This window comes from Falco biarmicus, chromosome 5, assembly GCF_023638135.1.
Source record: "Falco biarmicus isolate bFalBia1 chromosome 5, bFalBia1.pri, whole genome shotgun sequence".
NCBI classification, from domain to species: Eukaryota; Metazoa; Chordata; class Aves; order Falconiformes; family Falconidae; genus Falco; species Falco biarmicus.
Genome location: NC_079292.1, coordinates 37,486,322 through 37,504,232, shown reverse-complemented (window position 1 = coordinate 37,504,232; position 17,911 = coordinate 37,486,322). Strand labels below are relative to the sequence as shown.

Genomic DNA, 17,911 nt, shown 5'->3' with positions numbered 1-17,911 from the left:
AACTTGGATCTCTGTCTTTTGCTTCTGATTCTGCCCATCTTTGTGATTCCTTACATGTGACCACATGATGCTAACCAAAAAAGAAGCATTAAGAAAATGAATGTAGTTTTTCCACTGCCATTCCCCTGATTTCCCAATAATTTTGAGATTGATACCAAAATAAAGGAAGCATTTTGTGTTGGCAGCATGCTGATTGCTGCCTTTGCTGGAAGCAGAAGGAGCAGGGTGACATCTGCATTATTGCTGTGGCATGTGACATTTGTTTTCTGGGGCTGGCAGAGAGATAAAGAATCCAGTCAAACAACATCAGTAGGGTGTCAGCAGTGCCAAAGGCTGCTGGGAGGCAGAATAGCAGCATTCCTCTGCATGGGTTGCTTTGCAAAAGTGTAGGAAGGGACATTTCAATGCAGAAAACACGAGATTCTGGGAGCTGTCTATAAATTCCTTCATCATGTAACTGTCTAAGTGTTTAAATCTGTGGGAAGTGTCTGAATTGCTTTTCTCACTTGAGTGTGTTAGTGGCTGATCTAAAACTCTACCAGTTTGCTTTCATGATTTCTTTCAGTTTCCTGAAGAGAAAGATCCTTGATTGTTACTTCTTGTCATTGTATGATCTGTCACGTATCTTTCATGGTTCAGGAACCTTTCAAATGTTTCATAAAGGTCCAGCCTTTGTCTTAGATACATATGCATAAATCTGTTCTGGTAATTGTTAGGCTTTAAAAATAGTCAAAATGTTTGTTTTCAGAACTCCTTGTAGCACCAACAGTTTAGGAAGCACTCTTACAAGAGTAAGTTGTTCTGATCCAAGTGATCCTTTCAGATCAGTCTCAGATGGCTAATAATAGATGCTGTTTCTTCTGCAAAACTGATCAGAAGAGACCTCTGCTGAAGAGAGGCACCACTGGATTCCTTTTGTGGGGTTTCCAGGAGATCCATGGTTGAGTCTGAGGAAAGCCTGCAGCAGTGTTACCTTTCTATAAAACTCCTTTTTGGTTATGAGGTTAGAAGGGCTGAACCAACAAGGAGGTTGTGTGCTTCCATCTTGGAGGGCCTCTGTGGATTCAGTTTCTGAAAATAGACTTGCATCTTTGTAAGCAGTTCACAGACCTGGACACTTAATGCTGGCTGTTTCTTTCCTTTCTGTTTTCAGGAGTAAGGTATTGCTTTAATTGTGCAAAAATTGGTTTAGATACAGTCCTCTTCTGCGTATTTTGAGTCTAACAGCAGATGACATATAAGTGACACTGATAAGGTTCATCTAACTGTCTATATCGAAACTGTTCATATTTTACCTAAGAAATAATTAATTTTGTTGACTTGCTTTGTGTATTTCTAGGTTTGGCTGACTCTAGCTGATCAATACTTACACAGTATAGCCATTGACTGGGATAAAACTATGCGTTTCACATTCAATGAAAGAAGTAATCCTGATGATGACTCTATGGGCATCCAGATAGTAAAGGTAGCTAGCTAATTTGTTATTTTATTTTAATTTGTTAGTGAAAAGTTGAATTATTTTTTAATAGATAGAATTTGGATTTATTTTCTTCTCTGCAACTGCTTTGGCAAAAATAACATCTTTCCTCCTTCTGCACTGGTCTGGTTAGTGTTAGCTGGGGAAACAATTGCTATTAGTGATTTTTTTTTTCCCTCTATTTTTACTTTTTTTTAATTTAAAGAAATACTGGCGTTTAATAGAGACAAAGGAACCTAAGTTAGGTTTTTTCCTCTTCTCTATAAAAAAACACAAATGTTGTTAAAAATTATGTTTTAGAATATAGCAATTGAGCAATTTCAATTATTTTACATGAGTGAAACACCTTTATGTATGTTTCTCAGCTAATTAGTGTTTAATATTTAAAGCAGTAGGCAGTTTTAGGGAAGAGCTTAATAGATTTGTATTGCAGTGGTGACTTAAATATTAGTCTATTTACCTATTCAGGAGGTATCACTCTGTTTAGGAGAGATTGTGTTCTATAGTCACCCTGATTAGAGTACACAGAGCAAAATGCTTTGTGTTCCTGATTATTACAATTGTCATCTGTACTTGGTAATTTAAGCTTTTAGATATTACTTATGAAATATTAAACGTTGTAGTAGTATTTTTTTTTTCACTTATAGCTTAAATATGAAGGACACTGTTTCTGGTTGGGTTTTTTGTTTTGAAAACTTAGTTGGCTAGTAGATCTTTTATAACTTGATAAAAACAGTTGCCCTATTTGTTCAATTAAGCAGCTGTTACATCTTGCCTCTTTAAAACCTAGATACATGTTAATATCTTGCATGACAACATCATATGAACATCTATTAGGTAAATTGTTTACTTAAGAGTTTGCTGAACCTATTTCTCCTCTTCAGTAAGCTAAAGGTTTACAGATTAAAAAAGAAACATTGTCATCAACTTTAGGAATATGTATTGGGAGGGCGGAGGTGGAAGGAAAACTGGGACAGGAGAGAGAAGTAAAGGAAGAAGGAAAATGCACATCTTTTCTGTCTGTTCTTGGGTTTGGGCTTATTTTTTTTTCTTTTCTCCTTCAAAGGACCTTCACCGAACTGGTTGCAGTTCTTACTGTGGCCAAGAGGCAGAGCAAGATCGAGTGGTATTAAAACGTGTTTTGCTGGCTTATGCCAGGTGGAATAAATCTGTTGGCTATTGTCAAGGATTTAACATTCTAGCTGCACTTATTCTGGAAGTAATGGAAGGCAATGAAGGGGATGCCCTGAAAGTGAGTAAATTTTTTTTTTCAGTGCTGAAGATTGCTTTTAGTTAGTGAACTTTAGAATAAATCAATGCATGAATTTTGTAGACAGCTTAAAAGAGCAGGACTCAAAGGGGTTAACCAATTTATATCTGCAGATTGTTTGTTATCCTGTCTGAGCTAGAATGAACAGTTTGATTATTATCACTGCTAAGAGTTTTTTCAAACAGAAACAAATGGTCATAATAAAAATAAATGGGACCACTGCTACTTGCTTTAGAGTATCTTGTCCTGTAATCCCAAATCTGCTGCCAAACACCATCAATAGCTGAAACCTTCAGAGTCCATTATCAGCCTCCTGTGTGGCAGTAACATGCAAAGCAGTTAATAAATTTGCTGTATTTTAAGGCAAGTTCTTGGAAAACACAAAATAAATATTTAAAGTGAAAGTAAATCACTTTGAAGCTACTTTCTGGGCTACATTAGTCATACAGCGTTTTGGTTTTTTTAGACTTTTTCTGTTCTAATTAATAGAAAGCTTTGTGAACTTTATAATATGCCAGAGAATGGAAATGCTGTTTACTACAGATGTGGTTAAGGATTGCCAAGATCATGTGCGTATTTCCTTGTATAAACTTGCTCGTATGTGTGAGCTGGGGTCAAATTACTAGAAGGTGACTGTGACTGGGAGATACTGAGCTGTTTGTTTTGCCTTAAACAATATTTTAAATATGGCAAATAATTAAATTCACTGAGTCCTAAAATATAAAGCTTGTAGGAGTCCAGCTAGCTGGGCTAGTATTTAATACTTCATTCTAGAAAGCTGCCTCTAGTAGGAAGAAAATACCATCATATACCTATTTTATATCAGTAAAATTTTCTTTCAGTTACTCTTGCTAAAGATTCCCTCAGTATTTTTAATTACTATTTGTCACATTCTAGTGTGATCTCATACTGTCCAGAAGCTCCCAAAACACATTATGATAATACAGGAAATATGATTGCCCAAGGTTTATGAAGTCCAAATTGATTATAAGAACTGTGTGCATCCTTATATTACTAAGTTGTCTTTTACTGTGAGCGGCATCAGGCTCCTTGTGCTAAGGAGACAATGGAATGGCACCAGACTGCCCTGGGGAAGTAAAGCACTGAAGGCTGTTAGCACCAAAATGGGTCTTAGGTGGCAAAAATAAGAATGGAAAATAATGTCTTTTCCAAGCTTAATGCGTGCTTTTGCAGGGTTGGAATTTCCCCAGAAGTGGGAGGGAAAAGGGAAGTGGGGGGAGGAACAGGAAGGGGAGGGGGAAAAAAAAAAAGGAATTGGGGAATTAGCATTTGGCTGTTTTGTTGTTGTAGTCGTGCCATCTAAAGCAAATGATGAGTGACTTCGGAACAGCTGCAGAGGCTGTTGCCTGTAAAGCTGCCCTCAGGATTGGAGCTATGGGGAAACTATGTTTGGATTATTGCAGAATCTAGGAATTAAGGGAGCAAGGGGATTCTTGGGGCTTGCCAGTCGGGTCCCTTTTCTGGGAAGGATGTTATAAACAAAAGCTCTGTGTCTGGAAAGTGTCTCCCAGAGGCTGGGAAACAGCTGGCACTACTGACACCATGGAGCTTTAACTGCAGAGGACCCAACATGGGTAGCTTCAGTCAATGCCCAGCCAGGGATGCTTGAGTTTTCAGTAGTTGAGGCAAGCATGTATAAGTTAAATCCCTGAAGAGCACCTCAAAGGTAGCCTACTGAAACTATGATAAGCAAGAAAATCACAGCATGTATATGTAGAAACTATCAAAGTAAGCATAAAAATCTCATAGATACTGAAATGTAAAAAGGTTTTTTCTTGCACGTTATTGTGGGGAAATATTACAAAGTCAAATAAAAATAAATATGTAGAGATGTGTCATAAAGAAAGTATCTATTGCAAACTGATAAATACCAGCTTTTCTAAAAAAAAAACCACCATTCTCAAAAAAATTCACATGTCAATGAAACAGAATGGACTTCAGTGTTGCAAAAAATTTTCTGTTCTTTCCTGCGCTTTCATATACCTGAGATTTCTGAAGTAATACCACTCAGTGGAAAGGGAGCAAAAGCCTTTTTAAAATGGTTTCTTTAACATAGGGATTTATGGCTTATGTCATAATTCTTCATAAGAAATTAATAAAGACACAGATAGCATAGTTGTAAGTTAATGTTGCTATATTAAATTGTTCTTCCATTGGCTGAAATATCTGAACAAAGTACAGTGTGTTTTTAAAAGGCAATAAGGTATACCCAGTATTCAGCAAAGGTTAGGGAAGGCATCTGACAAAATATGAGACTCCAGCTTACTTGTTGGTCACCTGTTTCTTTTCAATCCTTAAAACTTAAAAAGAAAACAAAACCAACCCCGTCAAAAATGTGTAAAACCTGTTGATTTGCCTGTACTGACTACTGATCTACATGCTTTAAAACATGTAACAGAAGACTGTTACTGCCTGAAAAAATCTTGCAAGGACAAGTGGTAGTATGTGGTCACAAGCAGCAGGGAGAGAAGGGGAAGCAATAAGACTGTAAGGTTGTGCTCTTGGAACTTCAGTGTCTGCCAAGCTATTTTTGCGGGCATCTTGTGAAAAGGGAGGGATTGGCAGGATTGTCTCCTCTGTATGAAGGTGCCATGCTCCCCTCAAGCATTAGAGGCTGTATGGAACAGATGATAAGCGGGCACGTTTGAAATGTTAACAAAAGTCTAATAAGGAGTTGAAGCAGATGGGATGACTGCATGCAGGCTTTCTGGATATGATTTGTAGAGTGGCCATGGAGATTGTAAAATGAAGGTCAGCATCTTCTGTTGGGCTGATGGTGTGCATCAGCTTCTGTATATTTCTTTGTTGCGTTTGTTCATTCTCAAAAGTTTGACAGTATCCAGTTAATAACATTACCACCCATATAGTTGAGCTATCTCACTTGAAACAGATGTCTGTTTAAAATGTCTCATGCTGCTTAATTTAGCACCTTTTAAAGTGACAAGATGAAGTGCAGCACATGGTAACACATCACAGTAAAAAGTGTGGAGAATGTTTTTTTAAAGAACAGTATCTTATATTTCGGAGAGGGGGAGACAAGATGATTTAGAAGATGTCTTCTAGTTGTGGCAGTTAACCAGAGAAGGGACAGTGGAACTTCCCAACAGTGTGAAGAATCTCATAAACACATAAAGCATCAGAAGTGTCAAATGTTGCCTTTGGTTTGAGTAATGCTTCCAATTTGGGCATAGCTTGCTGTGACATTGATTTTGGTCATTAACGATTCATAAATTCTGGACAGCCTCAAGAGGCCTTTCACTTTGATTGTTTGTGGATACTTAGAGTACCTGTCAGTTTTTAAAACGATAATGTTTTCTCCCCATATAAATGGAGGTACCAGAGGTATGTGTTGCCACTGGCTCTGAACCATTTTTTACTGAACAAGTAACTTTGAAATTCTATATTTTTTTCAGTTATTCCTAGAAAATAATCGGCTCTGCAACTCCTACATAGTAATATTTCATTTTCCCCACAGATCATGATTTACCTCATTGATAAGGTGCTTCCTGATAGCTATTTTGTCAATAATCTTCGCGCTCTCTCTGTGGATATGGCTGTTTTCCGAGATCTTTTACGAATGAAGCTTCCTGAACTGTCCCAGCATTTAGACACACTGCAAAGAGCTGCTAACAGAGAAAGTGGAGGTAGGTTCAACAAAATGCTATTAAATTCCTTTTTGCTATTGTTGCATCTGAGCACTGGCCTAAAAATACAGTCTTTGAAGTGTTTACATGAGTTATTGCTTAGAATAAATATTTTATAGAATCATAGAATCACTTAGGTTGGAAAAGACCTTTGAGATCATCACACCCAACCTAGTTAACCCAGCACTGCCAAGTCCACCAATAAGCCACGTCCCTAAGCACCGCATGTATGCATTTTAAACGCCTCCAGGGATGGTGATTCCACCACCTCCCTGGGCAGCCTGTTCCAGTGCTTGACCACCCCTTCCAGTGAAGAAATTTTTCCTAATATCCAACCTAAAGGTGCCCTGGCACAACTTGAGGTCATTTCCTCTTGTCCTGTCGCTTGTTACCTGGGAGAAGAGCCTGATCCCCACCTGCCTACAGCCTCCTGTCAGGCAGCTGTAGAGAGCAGTAATGTCTCTCTGGAATCTCCTTTTGTCCAGGCTAAACAACCCCCGTTCCCTCAGCCGCCCCTCATGAGACTTGTGCTCCAGACCCCTCACCAGCCCCGTTGCCCGTCTCTGGACACGCTCCAGCGCCTCAACGTCCCTCTTGCAGTGAGGGGCCCAAAACTGAGCACAGGATTCGAGGGGCGGCCTCACCAGTGCCCAGTACAGGGGGACAGTCACTGCCCAGTCCTGCTGGCCACACTGCTTCTGACACAAGCCAGGATGCCGTTGGCCTTCTTGGCCCCCTGGGCACACTGCTGGCTCATGCCCAGCCGGCCGCCAGCCACCCCCCCAGGTCCTTTCCCACCAGGCGCTTCCCAGCCACTCTGCCCCGGCCTGTAGCGCTGCGTGGGGTTGTTGTGACCCAGGTGCGGGACCCGGCACTGCTCCTTGTTGAACCTCATACAGTTGGCCTCGGCCCATCCGTCCAGCCTGTGCAGATCCCTCTGCGGAGCCTTCCTGCCCTCTGGCAGATCAACGCTGCCACCCAGCTTGGCGTCATCTGCAAACTTGGTGAGGGTGCACTCGATCCCCTCATCCGCACTGTTGATAAAGATATTAAACAGAGCTGGCCGCAGTACTGAGCCCGGGGGAACACCATTGTGACCGGCCGCCAGCCAGATGTAACTCCCTTTGCTGCCACTCTTTGGGCTCGGCCAGCCAGCCAGCTTTTTGCCCAGCGTAGCACGCAGCTGTCCAAGCCATGAGCAGCCCGTTGCTGCAGGAGAATGCTGTGGGAGATGGCGTTAAAGCGTTTAGTAAGGTCCAGGTGGAGAACATCCACAGCCTTTCCCTCACCCATTAGATGGGTCGTCTTGCTGTAGAAGGAGATCAGGTTAGTCAAGCAGGACTTGCCTTTGATAAACCCTGGGTGGGCCTGATGCTCCAGTTGTCCTGCATGTGCCACATGATGGTGCTCAGGATGGTCTGCTCCGCAACGTTCCCTGGCACTGAGGTCAGGCTGAGAGAGAGGCCTGTAGTCTCCCAGATCTTCCGTCCTGCCCTTCTTGTAGATGGGGTAGATGGGCATCACATTGCTAATCTCCAGTCTTCTGGGATATCTCTAGTTTGCCAGGGATGTTGATAAATTTTTGTGTAATTGTTAATGCGTTCTTAAAGTGAAAGATGATGGGTTTTCATTATTGATAACGTTAACATAAATAGGTGATGCTCTCAGGAAAAATTAAAAGGGAAATAATTTGGTTCCACTGCTGACTGTGTACAGAGTCATGTTGAGAAGGACATAAAAATGTATGGAGTGACAACACTGTAACAACAGCTTAGTACAAGAGCTACCTTTGATTATTTTTTATTTTTTTTTTTATTTTTTTTTTTTTTACCTTAGCTCAAGATACCTCTTTTACCATTGCTTCTTGTAATTGCTAGCTTACATAGTTGTTCTGGGAAGAGTTACAATGTGAGAGCCGAATCGCGACTGGTTAGTATTTCTTCACCTGGGTGCTTTAGCAATTCACAGGTGCAAAACTGAGCCGTATGTCTTGGCTTGCTACCTGAAAACTGGCTTTGCACTGTGATTGATTTTTTTTTTTTTTTTTTTTTTCTGGTATAGCATTCCCTCCAGACTTTTTACTTTTTTTAAGCAAGATTCAGTCTTCTATTTAGTAGTGTTTTGGAGATGGTGGGCTTTTTGTTGTTGTTTGGTTGGTTTTTGTTTTTTTTTCAGTCTGGAAGCTAAGTGCACCCTGAGTTCCATCTTGGAAAAGATCTGCTAACATGTCGCATGTAAATAAACAGTGACTGTGTCCAAACTGTCTAAAAATCAAGAAGGAAGTATTTGCTTTTTGAAAGGGTTTTCACTGGCAGCAGCCTATTTGCTCACGGCCTTCAGTGCATCAGTTGATACTAGGATGCACAAAGTATCTCTGAGCATAACAAGAAAGTAAAACTTCAGAGTTTCAGGCTGAAATACTAAATCTTGTTTGAAACTTAAGAAGTCAAAAGGAAAACTGAATGTGTTAGTTGCTTCTGCTAAGCTGGCAGCGCATCAGGGTATTAAAACAATAGGTAAGACTTTACAAAACAGTCACCTTCACCTTCATGTAGATAAAGACTTCTTATGCGATTAGTTTCTGAAGGAATGCAGAGGGTTTTGGTTGGTTTTGGTGTGGGGTTTGTTTTGTTTTGTTTTTTTAATGAAAGCTTTTGGTTCGTATGGCTTTGAGGAAGGAAAAGCAATGTTTCTGGCATAAGGAGAAAATAAAAAAGCGTGGTGGCGTTTTCCAAGGTTTACAGTCCAAACCCAATGCTGTTGCTTGGAGCTCTTTGCAGCACAGAAGAATGAAAGGTGGCTAAGTATGTCATTTTCCTATCACGCTTTTTCTCAGCTTATCTTTGGACAGCTGCAGGCTAAGTAAGTTTTGAGCAATAATAGAGGTACTCTAATGTATGGTTGATTTCAGTATGCAGTTTATACTCTTTGTAAAATAACAGTAAACTACACTTTAAGCATTTTTTTTTTTAAAAAAATTTCATTTATTATTTCAGGAGGATATGAACCCCCGCTTACAAATGTCTTCACAATGCAGTGGTTTCTGACACTCTTTGCTACTTGCTTGCCTAACCATACAGTTCTGAAGATCTGGGATTCAGTATTCTTTGAAGGCTCTGAAATTATACTGAGAGTAGCTTTGGCTATCTGGGCAAAGTTAGGAGAGTAAGTGGTCATTTTAATCTGATTTTTCTTTTCAGTATGAGCAATATGTGTAACTTACGTTGTTCTGAAGAATGTGTTCTCAATTCTAAACAATATGTGATCGTTCAGGAGAATAATGTTGCTTTGAAAAAGCTGCACAAAGTGCCTGTATGGCTTCCCCAAAAACATGTGCTTCTGATGTCATGTCAGAATGGGCATGGTAATTGACCCTTGGTGCGGGAAATGTCTCCGGTTGTTTGTATTGTCTGTGTGTAACATCTTCATGTTGTGGTAAAAAGTTGGTTGGACTTCCCAGAGAATAGACATCTGAGGTAGCTGCTATAAACTCTGTGCAAAGACATACAGAGAGACTTGAGGATGATGAGCTAATTTAGTTGAGTACCTGAAGCTGGGAGTGTTAATTCCCTTATTTTCACTTAAGGATTTGAGCCCATTGGCTATACCTAAGAAAAGGGTTCAGTGTTACCAAAAGAGTGATCAGGTGTTACACTGTTTCTGTTAAGACCTGCAAAATTTTTTTTCTGAAAAACTCGGCTTTCAAGCACATTTTAGCCGAATTTTTATTATAGCCCTTTATGGCCTTGGAAACTCACCACACAGAACAAAACACAAGAGATGGTTAGTTCTAAACTCCTCTGTTGTTGTAGAAAATATTTGCATTCCAAAGAGTGTGCAGTGTTCCTGGAGAAATAAGTTTTGTCACTGACTTCAGTGGGAGGTGTGAGCTCTGACAGGTCGAGCAGATGTTAGTTCAGCTGGAAACCTTTTTCAGCTGGCATCAGCAGCTGCATCGAATTTTTCGTGTGATGCCTGTCAACACTCACCTTCTTTTTTTCCCTGAGACTGGACCACTGGGATTTATGTTCAGCTCTGTCCTTGAACGCTTTATTTCTTTTTTTCTTTCTGAATAAATTAGCACTGCAGGCCAGTAGCATTGTAAGAGACTTTGTTTAGTATATTTAATTTTTAATCTGAAGAACAATAATTTCCTCAGAGCTTTATTTGTTCAGTTCGTGAATTAAAGTTGCATGAATCATTTGCATTAGGATTAAGCTGTATGTAGGCCCATTGTGCTTTATTACTTTGTACTATACCTTTAGATAAAAGGTTCTATTGCAGTGGATCTCTGTGCACTTTGAAGCTGTAACTACAAATGTTCCAACTCAGATAAAAAAGAGTCACTGCTTTGAAGATTTTACCATAAAACTTAAAGCAAAAATGAAATGTGTTTTATAAAAACTTGAAGGAACAGAATGAAGAAATCTGTAAGAATATGTCCAAAAGAATAAGCTGATTACACTGCACACCTTCTAACTGTTGTTTGTGGAGAATGGGAGAAGGTCTGGCAGATTTGGGGACAGTTAGCAGAAAGGGAAACTGATGGTATAACCAGAGATCCAGAAGACAATGAGTCACTAAAATTGAACAAGAATTCAAATACAGTAAGTTTATGATTAGTGATATCAAATGAGATGAAGTAAAAGATTGGGCATTGTGGTTTTGCTGGGAGAAGACTGTGATTTTGTTCCTCTTTCTTCTCTACTAGAAATAGTACAGGGGGGATTTAAAGAAGTGGGGCCTGAAGCAGTGATCTATAGTCTCATGATCTTCATATTTCTCAAGACTATCTTTCTAGGCATGAAAATGGGGTGAGAAGTGCTTTTCCTAAAATGTGGGTGGTTCAGTCATACTTCTGTTTTGAGGTAGACTGAAGGAATGGGGGAGTTAAAAATAGCTGCAGTAAAGAAAGCAGTTTGTGGAGGTCATGAGAAACTGAAGGTATTGGGGAAGGTAAGCAGAAAATCTGTGATAACTGGCTACATACCCATTCTTTCCACACTCTCTATCTCTCTCCCTCCCTTTTTTTTTTTTAAAAAAAACAAAAAACAAAACCACGACTTAATCATTCTGTTAGCTAAACTAGGTTAAGATTTCAGTAGCGGTTTCATATTTCAATGGTTGTTCCCTATAGACACTGAAGATCAAGGGAAGCTTCCTCTTCTACTCCTTAACAAAAAAGGCAGTATACTTTTTTGATCGTTCTGGAAGCTATTATGCAGGGGAGGCTACAATATGTAGCTAGCAATGTACTTGTTTGGGATAGAAGTAAAACAAATTTTTCACTTGATGGAAGAGGATGTTCAGCAACTGAGCAACTCACGAAAGCATATTATTCATATTAAACCCCAACAAATATCACACCACCCACTACCATCCAAAAAAGACAAACAAAAAACAACCAAAAAACCCAAACCAAGAACAAAACCAGCCGCGCACACCACCAAAAGAAAAGCCCCAAAATCAAACCAAAGAAGTCTGCGTCTCTAAATTAGAAATAGCATTCACAAATATGCAGGATAAGAGTGAATTTTCCTTCATTCTGCATTATGTGAGCTAAGCTCTTTTGAATATAATGACATTATATAAATACACCTGTACTTAATTTACTCTACTGGAATATTTTCTGGCCAGCAAATAGGGTCTTGTCTGGCCAAAACACAGTTCAACGAGTTAATTCAGCTGTTTAGTGCATAGTGAAGAATGGGTGATAAAGCAGTCGGAAAATCTCTATACTCCCTTTTTGAGGTGGTGGGAGAACTTCCTCGTGCTAGTAGGAGGCAGGGTTTATTGTTTCTTACATTGTAGAAGTGAAAGAGGCAGAGGCTGTTTGGACACGCATGAGTTCTTTATCGTGAGCAGTCAGGACAGTAAGCTGTGCTCAGTACATCCTTCTACTGCACCAGCATTTCCAATGTGATGTGCACAGTTTTATTATTGGGCAGTGTAGGGAGCATTGCAATAAACTTAAGAATTAAGATGACTAATGTAAGCGCATATTTTATTATGACCGAAAGTTCAGATTCGGTTTGGAGGTGTATAATTGTATGTAAAAGTAAAATAAAAGACCAACATTTGTTTTGACGTAGGCAAATAGAGTGTTGTGAAACTGCAGATGAGTTTTACAGTACCATGGGCAAGCTGACCCAGGAGATGCTGGAAGACAGTCTGATTGACAGCAATGAACTCATGCAGGTGAGTAATCGTGATTATTGTTTGTGTTTTCTCTGCATCATTCAGATGCTGATTTCTAACAAATTTCATTTTTGTTCAGATGCTGCAGAAACCTAAACTCTCTCAAGTATAAAAGTTTAAGAAAATGAGTTGAGCTGGTATGTCAATGAAACAAACAGGTGGCCTGCAGCTAAAGCTACAGTCTTATTGTGGACATTAATTATAGACAACCACTAGGCTCTGTTTGATAAAAATTGGTTGTATGTTGACAATTGAAAATTTGTTGTGATATAATGCCCATCTGGATTTATGCAAGTAAGAGGTAGGATCTTTTAGTAGTCATAATTTTTAGGGTGTTCTTTCGTTTTATGTTTTGGTCGTTTATTACACTGTGTCCTTTTCATTCTGCAGACACTGTGGGAGACAAAAGTTTATCAAGTGAGAAGGGAAAAAAGTATCCTTCATGATTTCAAAAAAGCCATGAACAGTCATCAGTGAACTATAAACAAAGACATTTGTAGATAATTGCAGTCCCTGAATTCTTAAAGCATACATCATAGTACAAGAACAAAGATCTACATTGTTATAGGAAGGGAAAGGGCCTTTAGTATCACAGACACAATTTTGTTGATTAGCACTTATGCTTCTTTTTGTGATATCCTTGAGGTGTTGTCTACTTAGTTTTATAAAGACGTGATTCTACAGTTCTGAAACTTTGCTTTTGATGAGTTAGAGCATGGTGATTATATGGGTGCAAATACAGCACACAATTCACATGAAATTTTTTACTTGTCATAGAGGAAGGAAAAAATTCAGTCTCAGTCTATGAAGTTGCATGAGTTTAGTAACAGTAGTTAGCAGGTGACTTCTGTTACCCATTAGTGGAAGCAAAACTTATTGACTATCTGGGATAGTACGGTTCCCTAGTTTGGTGAAGTACTGTCCTGGAGTAAAAGATTACTTTCAGATTTTCTAATTTTTGTTATTGTCATTGTTTTCTCTGATGAGCAAGCTCTAGGAATGGGAGAGGTAAGCACTGTGGCTTTGTTTTGCTTCAAAAATGCGAATGTAGCAGTTTAGAGGTACTCATATGCTTTTTTACATGTGTTAAGGTTTCTCACAAGACAGTTCAGATATTGAGGTTGCATGAGAAGGGCAGCACAAGCTGATCCTTCTCATATTCATAGTGTTTCAGTTCCTAGCCTCAAGTGTAGTATGAAACCCAAGATGTGGCATTTGTGACAAAGAATAATGTTGGGGAAGCTCAAGTGGGCTTTAGTGACTCAATGTGGATTTCTTTCTTTGCCCTTGTGTGTAATAGAAGATAAGGCATAGGTAACTTACTGGTTGGAGGGATGGAAAGACTTTAGCTGTTACAAGTATACCAAATTAGCAGTCTTTTTGTGGTTCAGCAGAAAGTAAGAATTTGGTGCAAAGCATATGTGTTTCCATAGTGTACACATGTATTTTGTGACACTGACAGGGGTGTTAAGTAGGATAGCATTGCCATTGATAGGGAGAATGTGGCAGGTTTACATTTTCTGCATAGAGCAGCAGTGTGTCTGGTTTATGCATGCCCTTGAAGAAACCACACTATAGTTTAGATTGCATTATTCAAGTCAAAGGCAGGCACTGGCAGTGTAGCAGTCTCAGAGGTGTTCACTCCAGGCTCTCTTTACCAGAAGCGGAGAGAATTAGGCACTACAAGAGTTTACTATTAGCGTATATAAATGCCACCACGTGTCTGGTTGCTGCATTTGAAAAATTTTCCCTGTGTTGGAGTAGGATAATAAATATGCACCATTACATTAACAAAAGGATCCAGGATGTTTGAAGACACTGTTTTTTGAATTGCTTTAGGCTTTTTCGAGGAGTCAGCCTGAAATGAATGTTCAGATTGTTTTGTTTTCAGAATGTTCAGGTTGTTGGTTTTTCTTCTTCTTTTTTTCCCCCTAATCAAAATCAGAATGGTGAATTTACATCTAATACTTTTCACAAGGTGGCTTGAGGATTAGTACCTTACTGCGGGAAAGGATTAAAATCCTACTCTCCCTTCCCTACACATTTCAATAAAGGTTGTGGGTGGCAATCATCTTGCTTTTCTTTAGACTTGAGTGACACATTTGCATCTGAACTACCTGTCCAGTCTCACTTAAACTATCAGAGTAACAGGCACTTCTCTTCCACTAGAAAACAACTTGTGCTCTAAAAGGCCTGTTTCCTTTGGGAGTTCAAGGAGGGAGGTACGGTTGATCCTTCAGGGGCAAGTGTTGACAGAGCAGATGTCTAAGGTAGATCAGAGGACTCTTGTCCTCATTCTCTTAACTAGCACGTATATTTGGTGCAACTTTATCACTAAAAATGCCTCCTTTCTTCCCATGCAGACAGTACATATACCTAGGATCGAGGGCTTAAAGCTTTTGCAGATTTGTCCCTTGCATTGCAGGATTTCTTACGATGTTGTGCTGAGGAGAGCATGGCAGGGCTGGAGGAGCAAGCCAGCCTACAGCTTCCTTCTTTTTCAGATTGAACAGTTTAGGTAAATAAAGGATAAGTGCTGTACACCTCAGATGCTAGACCGGGTGAAGTTAAATACAGTATTCAGTAATGTCATTTTATTGACCTATTAATAAACTTTGATTCTAACATGGAGACAGAAGGCTGTACACCAGGTATCTGCACATACTCTAAACAGCATGTGCTAGATTGAGTACATGCTTTCATGCCTTCTCAGAAAGTGAGCATTTTTATAAGCAGCTAAACTAATTCGTCTTGCACACTAGAAACGTTGCAGTGTTGAGGAGATGAGAAGCAAACAGGAAAAAAGAGAGGCATCCCTGTATGTTTACTGTGGTGGAGGGGAACAGGGATTAATCCCTCTGTAGCACCCTAACATTTTAGACTATCCCCCACAGACAGTTACCCTGATCTGATGGTATTCACTGTTAACTTTCTACCTGAGTAGCAGTTTGTCTGTTTTCTTCTGTGTTTGCTTTTGCATTTTGGTTTGTTTTCTTAGTGAAAAGAGAGAAGAATCTTAAAACCTAAGTGTGGGATAAGTTTGTTTGAGCTGTATGCAAAACTGCTTACCCTCTTTTTGGAAGCCACAGCCCATTGCCTTCTGTATGGTGTTCTGCTGAGGGTGTAGATGGCTTTGCATTTTTAGGGTAAGGCAAAGGATTGACAAATGCTACTGATTTAAGGTGAAAAGAGAGGTTATTTCTCTTGTTGCTTTTCCAGTTCTCAGAATCTGTCCCTTATGGCCATAAGTAAGATAATATGTTTGGCTGCATCATGCTTCATACGTGTGTGCTGTGTTGCTCTCTGGCAGTTTCACCAGAATTAACCAAATAGCATCCAAGGCTGTGTACAAACTGGGAACAGGATGCTTTGACTCTGAAACATTGCTGTGAGAATATCGCAGGTGTTGATTATAGTATTTTTTAAATGATTTCCAGTGGAACTTGCATCAGCATAAAATTTGTGGATCTCTTAGCCAGGTGGCAAGCAAGGCCTCCAGTTATAATACGATAACAAGTAATTAAGGTAAAACCATGTATGCTACATGAAGGAAATTCCACAGGATCTGGAAGAGACACAGACTGGAGACAGGCAAAAGCTAAAAGCATAATCTAAAATGGTAGGTGCAAGGAGTAAATGAAGGACTCTGAGTTGACTGTTTCACTTAAAGGGTAACTAGCATATGAAACAAGTTATCTGAAAAGGCTGTTGACATAAAGAGTAGAAATAAATTCCAGACACACCTCCTTCTCTGTGAAGGGAGCGAGTTGAGACATATGGGGGAAGAGAAAACAGGAAAGTGTGGTGGAGATCAAACAAACAGGCAGACACATTGGACCGGAGGTAGGTCTTTCTCCACATCATAAAATTCCTTCGTCTGATAGACTGCCAGAATATCACTGTTCATGGCCTAGGGAATATTTGTCTTTCACAGTAGCGTTGTAGTTTCATGGAGTGGCAAAGCTTCAGTTCATGCTCTGTTTTTTTGAAGGCATCCTCCTTGCCTTAGCATCTGTGCATGGCGCAAACTGTAAAAACATTTTCACGCAGAAGCCAGCTGAGCTACACTATTGCTGTGTTCCTGATACAGCCAGGAGTGTCCATCCTGCTTCTCATTGCTTACATCATTGCTGTTAGTGAAACCTTTTTTTTTTTTCCTTCTTCTGTCAGGAAAGTCTAGTACTGAATTCATGTTTGTGATTTTCCTTAATGTATTTAGCACAGGTAAGGCGTGGTTCAAGAATGGATTATGTAGAAAATGTTCAAAATTTCCTTTCATCTTAATTGAGGCTGTTTGCCTTCAGATGAAAATGTCACTGACTTAACAATAGCGGGGGGGGGGGAGGTGAAGATTACCTGTCATAGCTAATGAGAAATTTTTATGTTGCTGTCTTTCAGAAGACATGTAATTTTCAAGATGGGAAAAGCTACAATATTTCAAAGAGACTATGAGAAATGAAATTTTGGTTATTTTTTAGGTTTTGCTTTTGACATGGAGACTCCCAGTGAGTTGTGTGTCAGTTATTTGAAAGTCCTGAATAGTAAGTGTGCAAAAGCAGGGGGAAAAAAAAAAGGCAACTAAAATTAGTAGGAACGAATCAGCAGTGATATTGCAATGAATATGATATGTCTTTATGCCAGGTTGTCTAGTGACACACGATGTGTTATTACAAAATTATTTAAAGCAAAAATAATGCTCAAAGAAAATGCAGTTCCAACTGTTTATCTTCTTATACTCCAAGTATTGAAGTAAATAAAATGTATTTGAGTTTCTTATGGCCTTTTTTAAGTTATAGGGACATGTTGAGTTCAGAGAGTTGCAGAGAGGTTTCTTTCTTCACCATAGAACAATTTTCTTTATTTCTTTTAAAAAACAACCACTGCTACCCACCTCCCAAAACCCCCACTAACCACAAAAAGCCCCCAGAAAACAACAATCAAAACCAGAAACCAAGAGGAGAAAGGTTAGCTGGACAATGTTGGGTACTTCCTCTTTGGCCATAACTTTTGTGTTGAAGTGGTTTCCTTCACACAAGCTCTTGGGGCTGCACAGGTGAAGTAATGGGTCTATTAACAGTCCACATCAAGTGAGCATCTGCTCCTTCCTATCTGTGCTAGTGTCAATACCTTGTTGAATACTTGAGCAGAAATGTAGGTCTTCTAGGAGATCCCCAAAACCTCAGTGATGCATTCATGTAAGTGAAATCATAATTGGAGGAAGATGATTTCCAGTGTGCTGGCAAGGAAGGGATTGGCAATGATTATTAAGTAAGTAGGAGTGGAAAAGGACACTACATCTCG

The 17,911-nt window shown here is 39.5% G+C and overlaps 1 protein-coding gene across 7 annotated transcripts in view; it reads left to right on the top strand.

Moving 5' to 3' along the window:
• Positions 1-17,911, top strand: part of TBC1D30 (TBC1 domain family member 30) — a 60,597-nt gene that overhangs the window by 34,827 nt on the left and 7,859 nt on the right. For all 7 annotated transcript variants that reach the window (XM_056340650.1, XM_056340652.1, XM_056340651.1 and 4 more), the window contains 5 exons: positions 1,340-1,465; positions 2,544-2,729; positions 6,244-6,412; positions 9,409-9,577; positions 12,505-12,610. In XM_056340650.1, the coding sequence (XP_056196625.1) occupies positions 1,340-1,465; positions 2,544-2,729; positions 6,244-6,412; positions 9,409-9,577; positions 12,505-12,610 (756 nt within the window). The remainder of the gene's footprint in view (positions 1-1,339; positions 1,466-2,543; positions 2,730-6,243; positions 6,413-9,408; positions 9,578-12,504; positions 12,611-17,911) is intronic.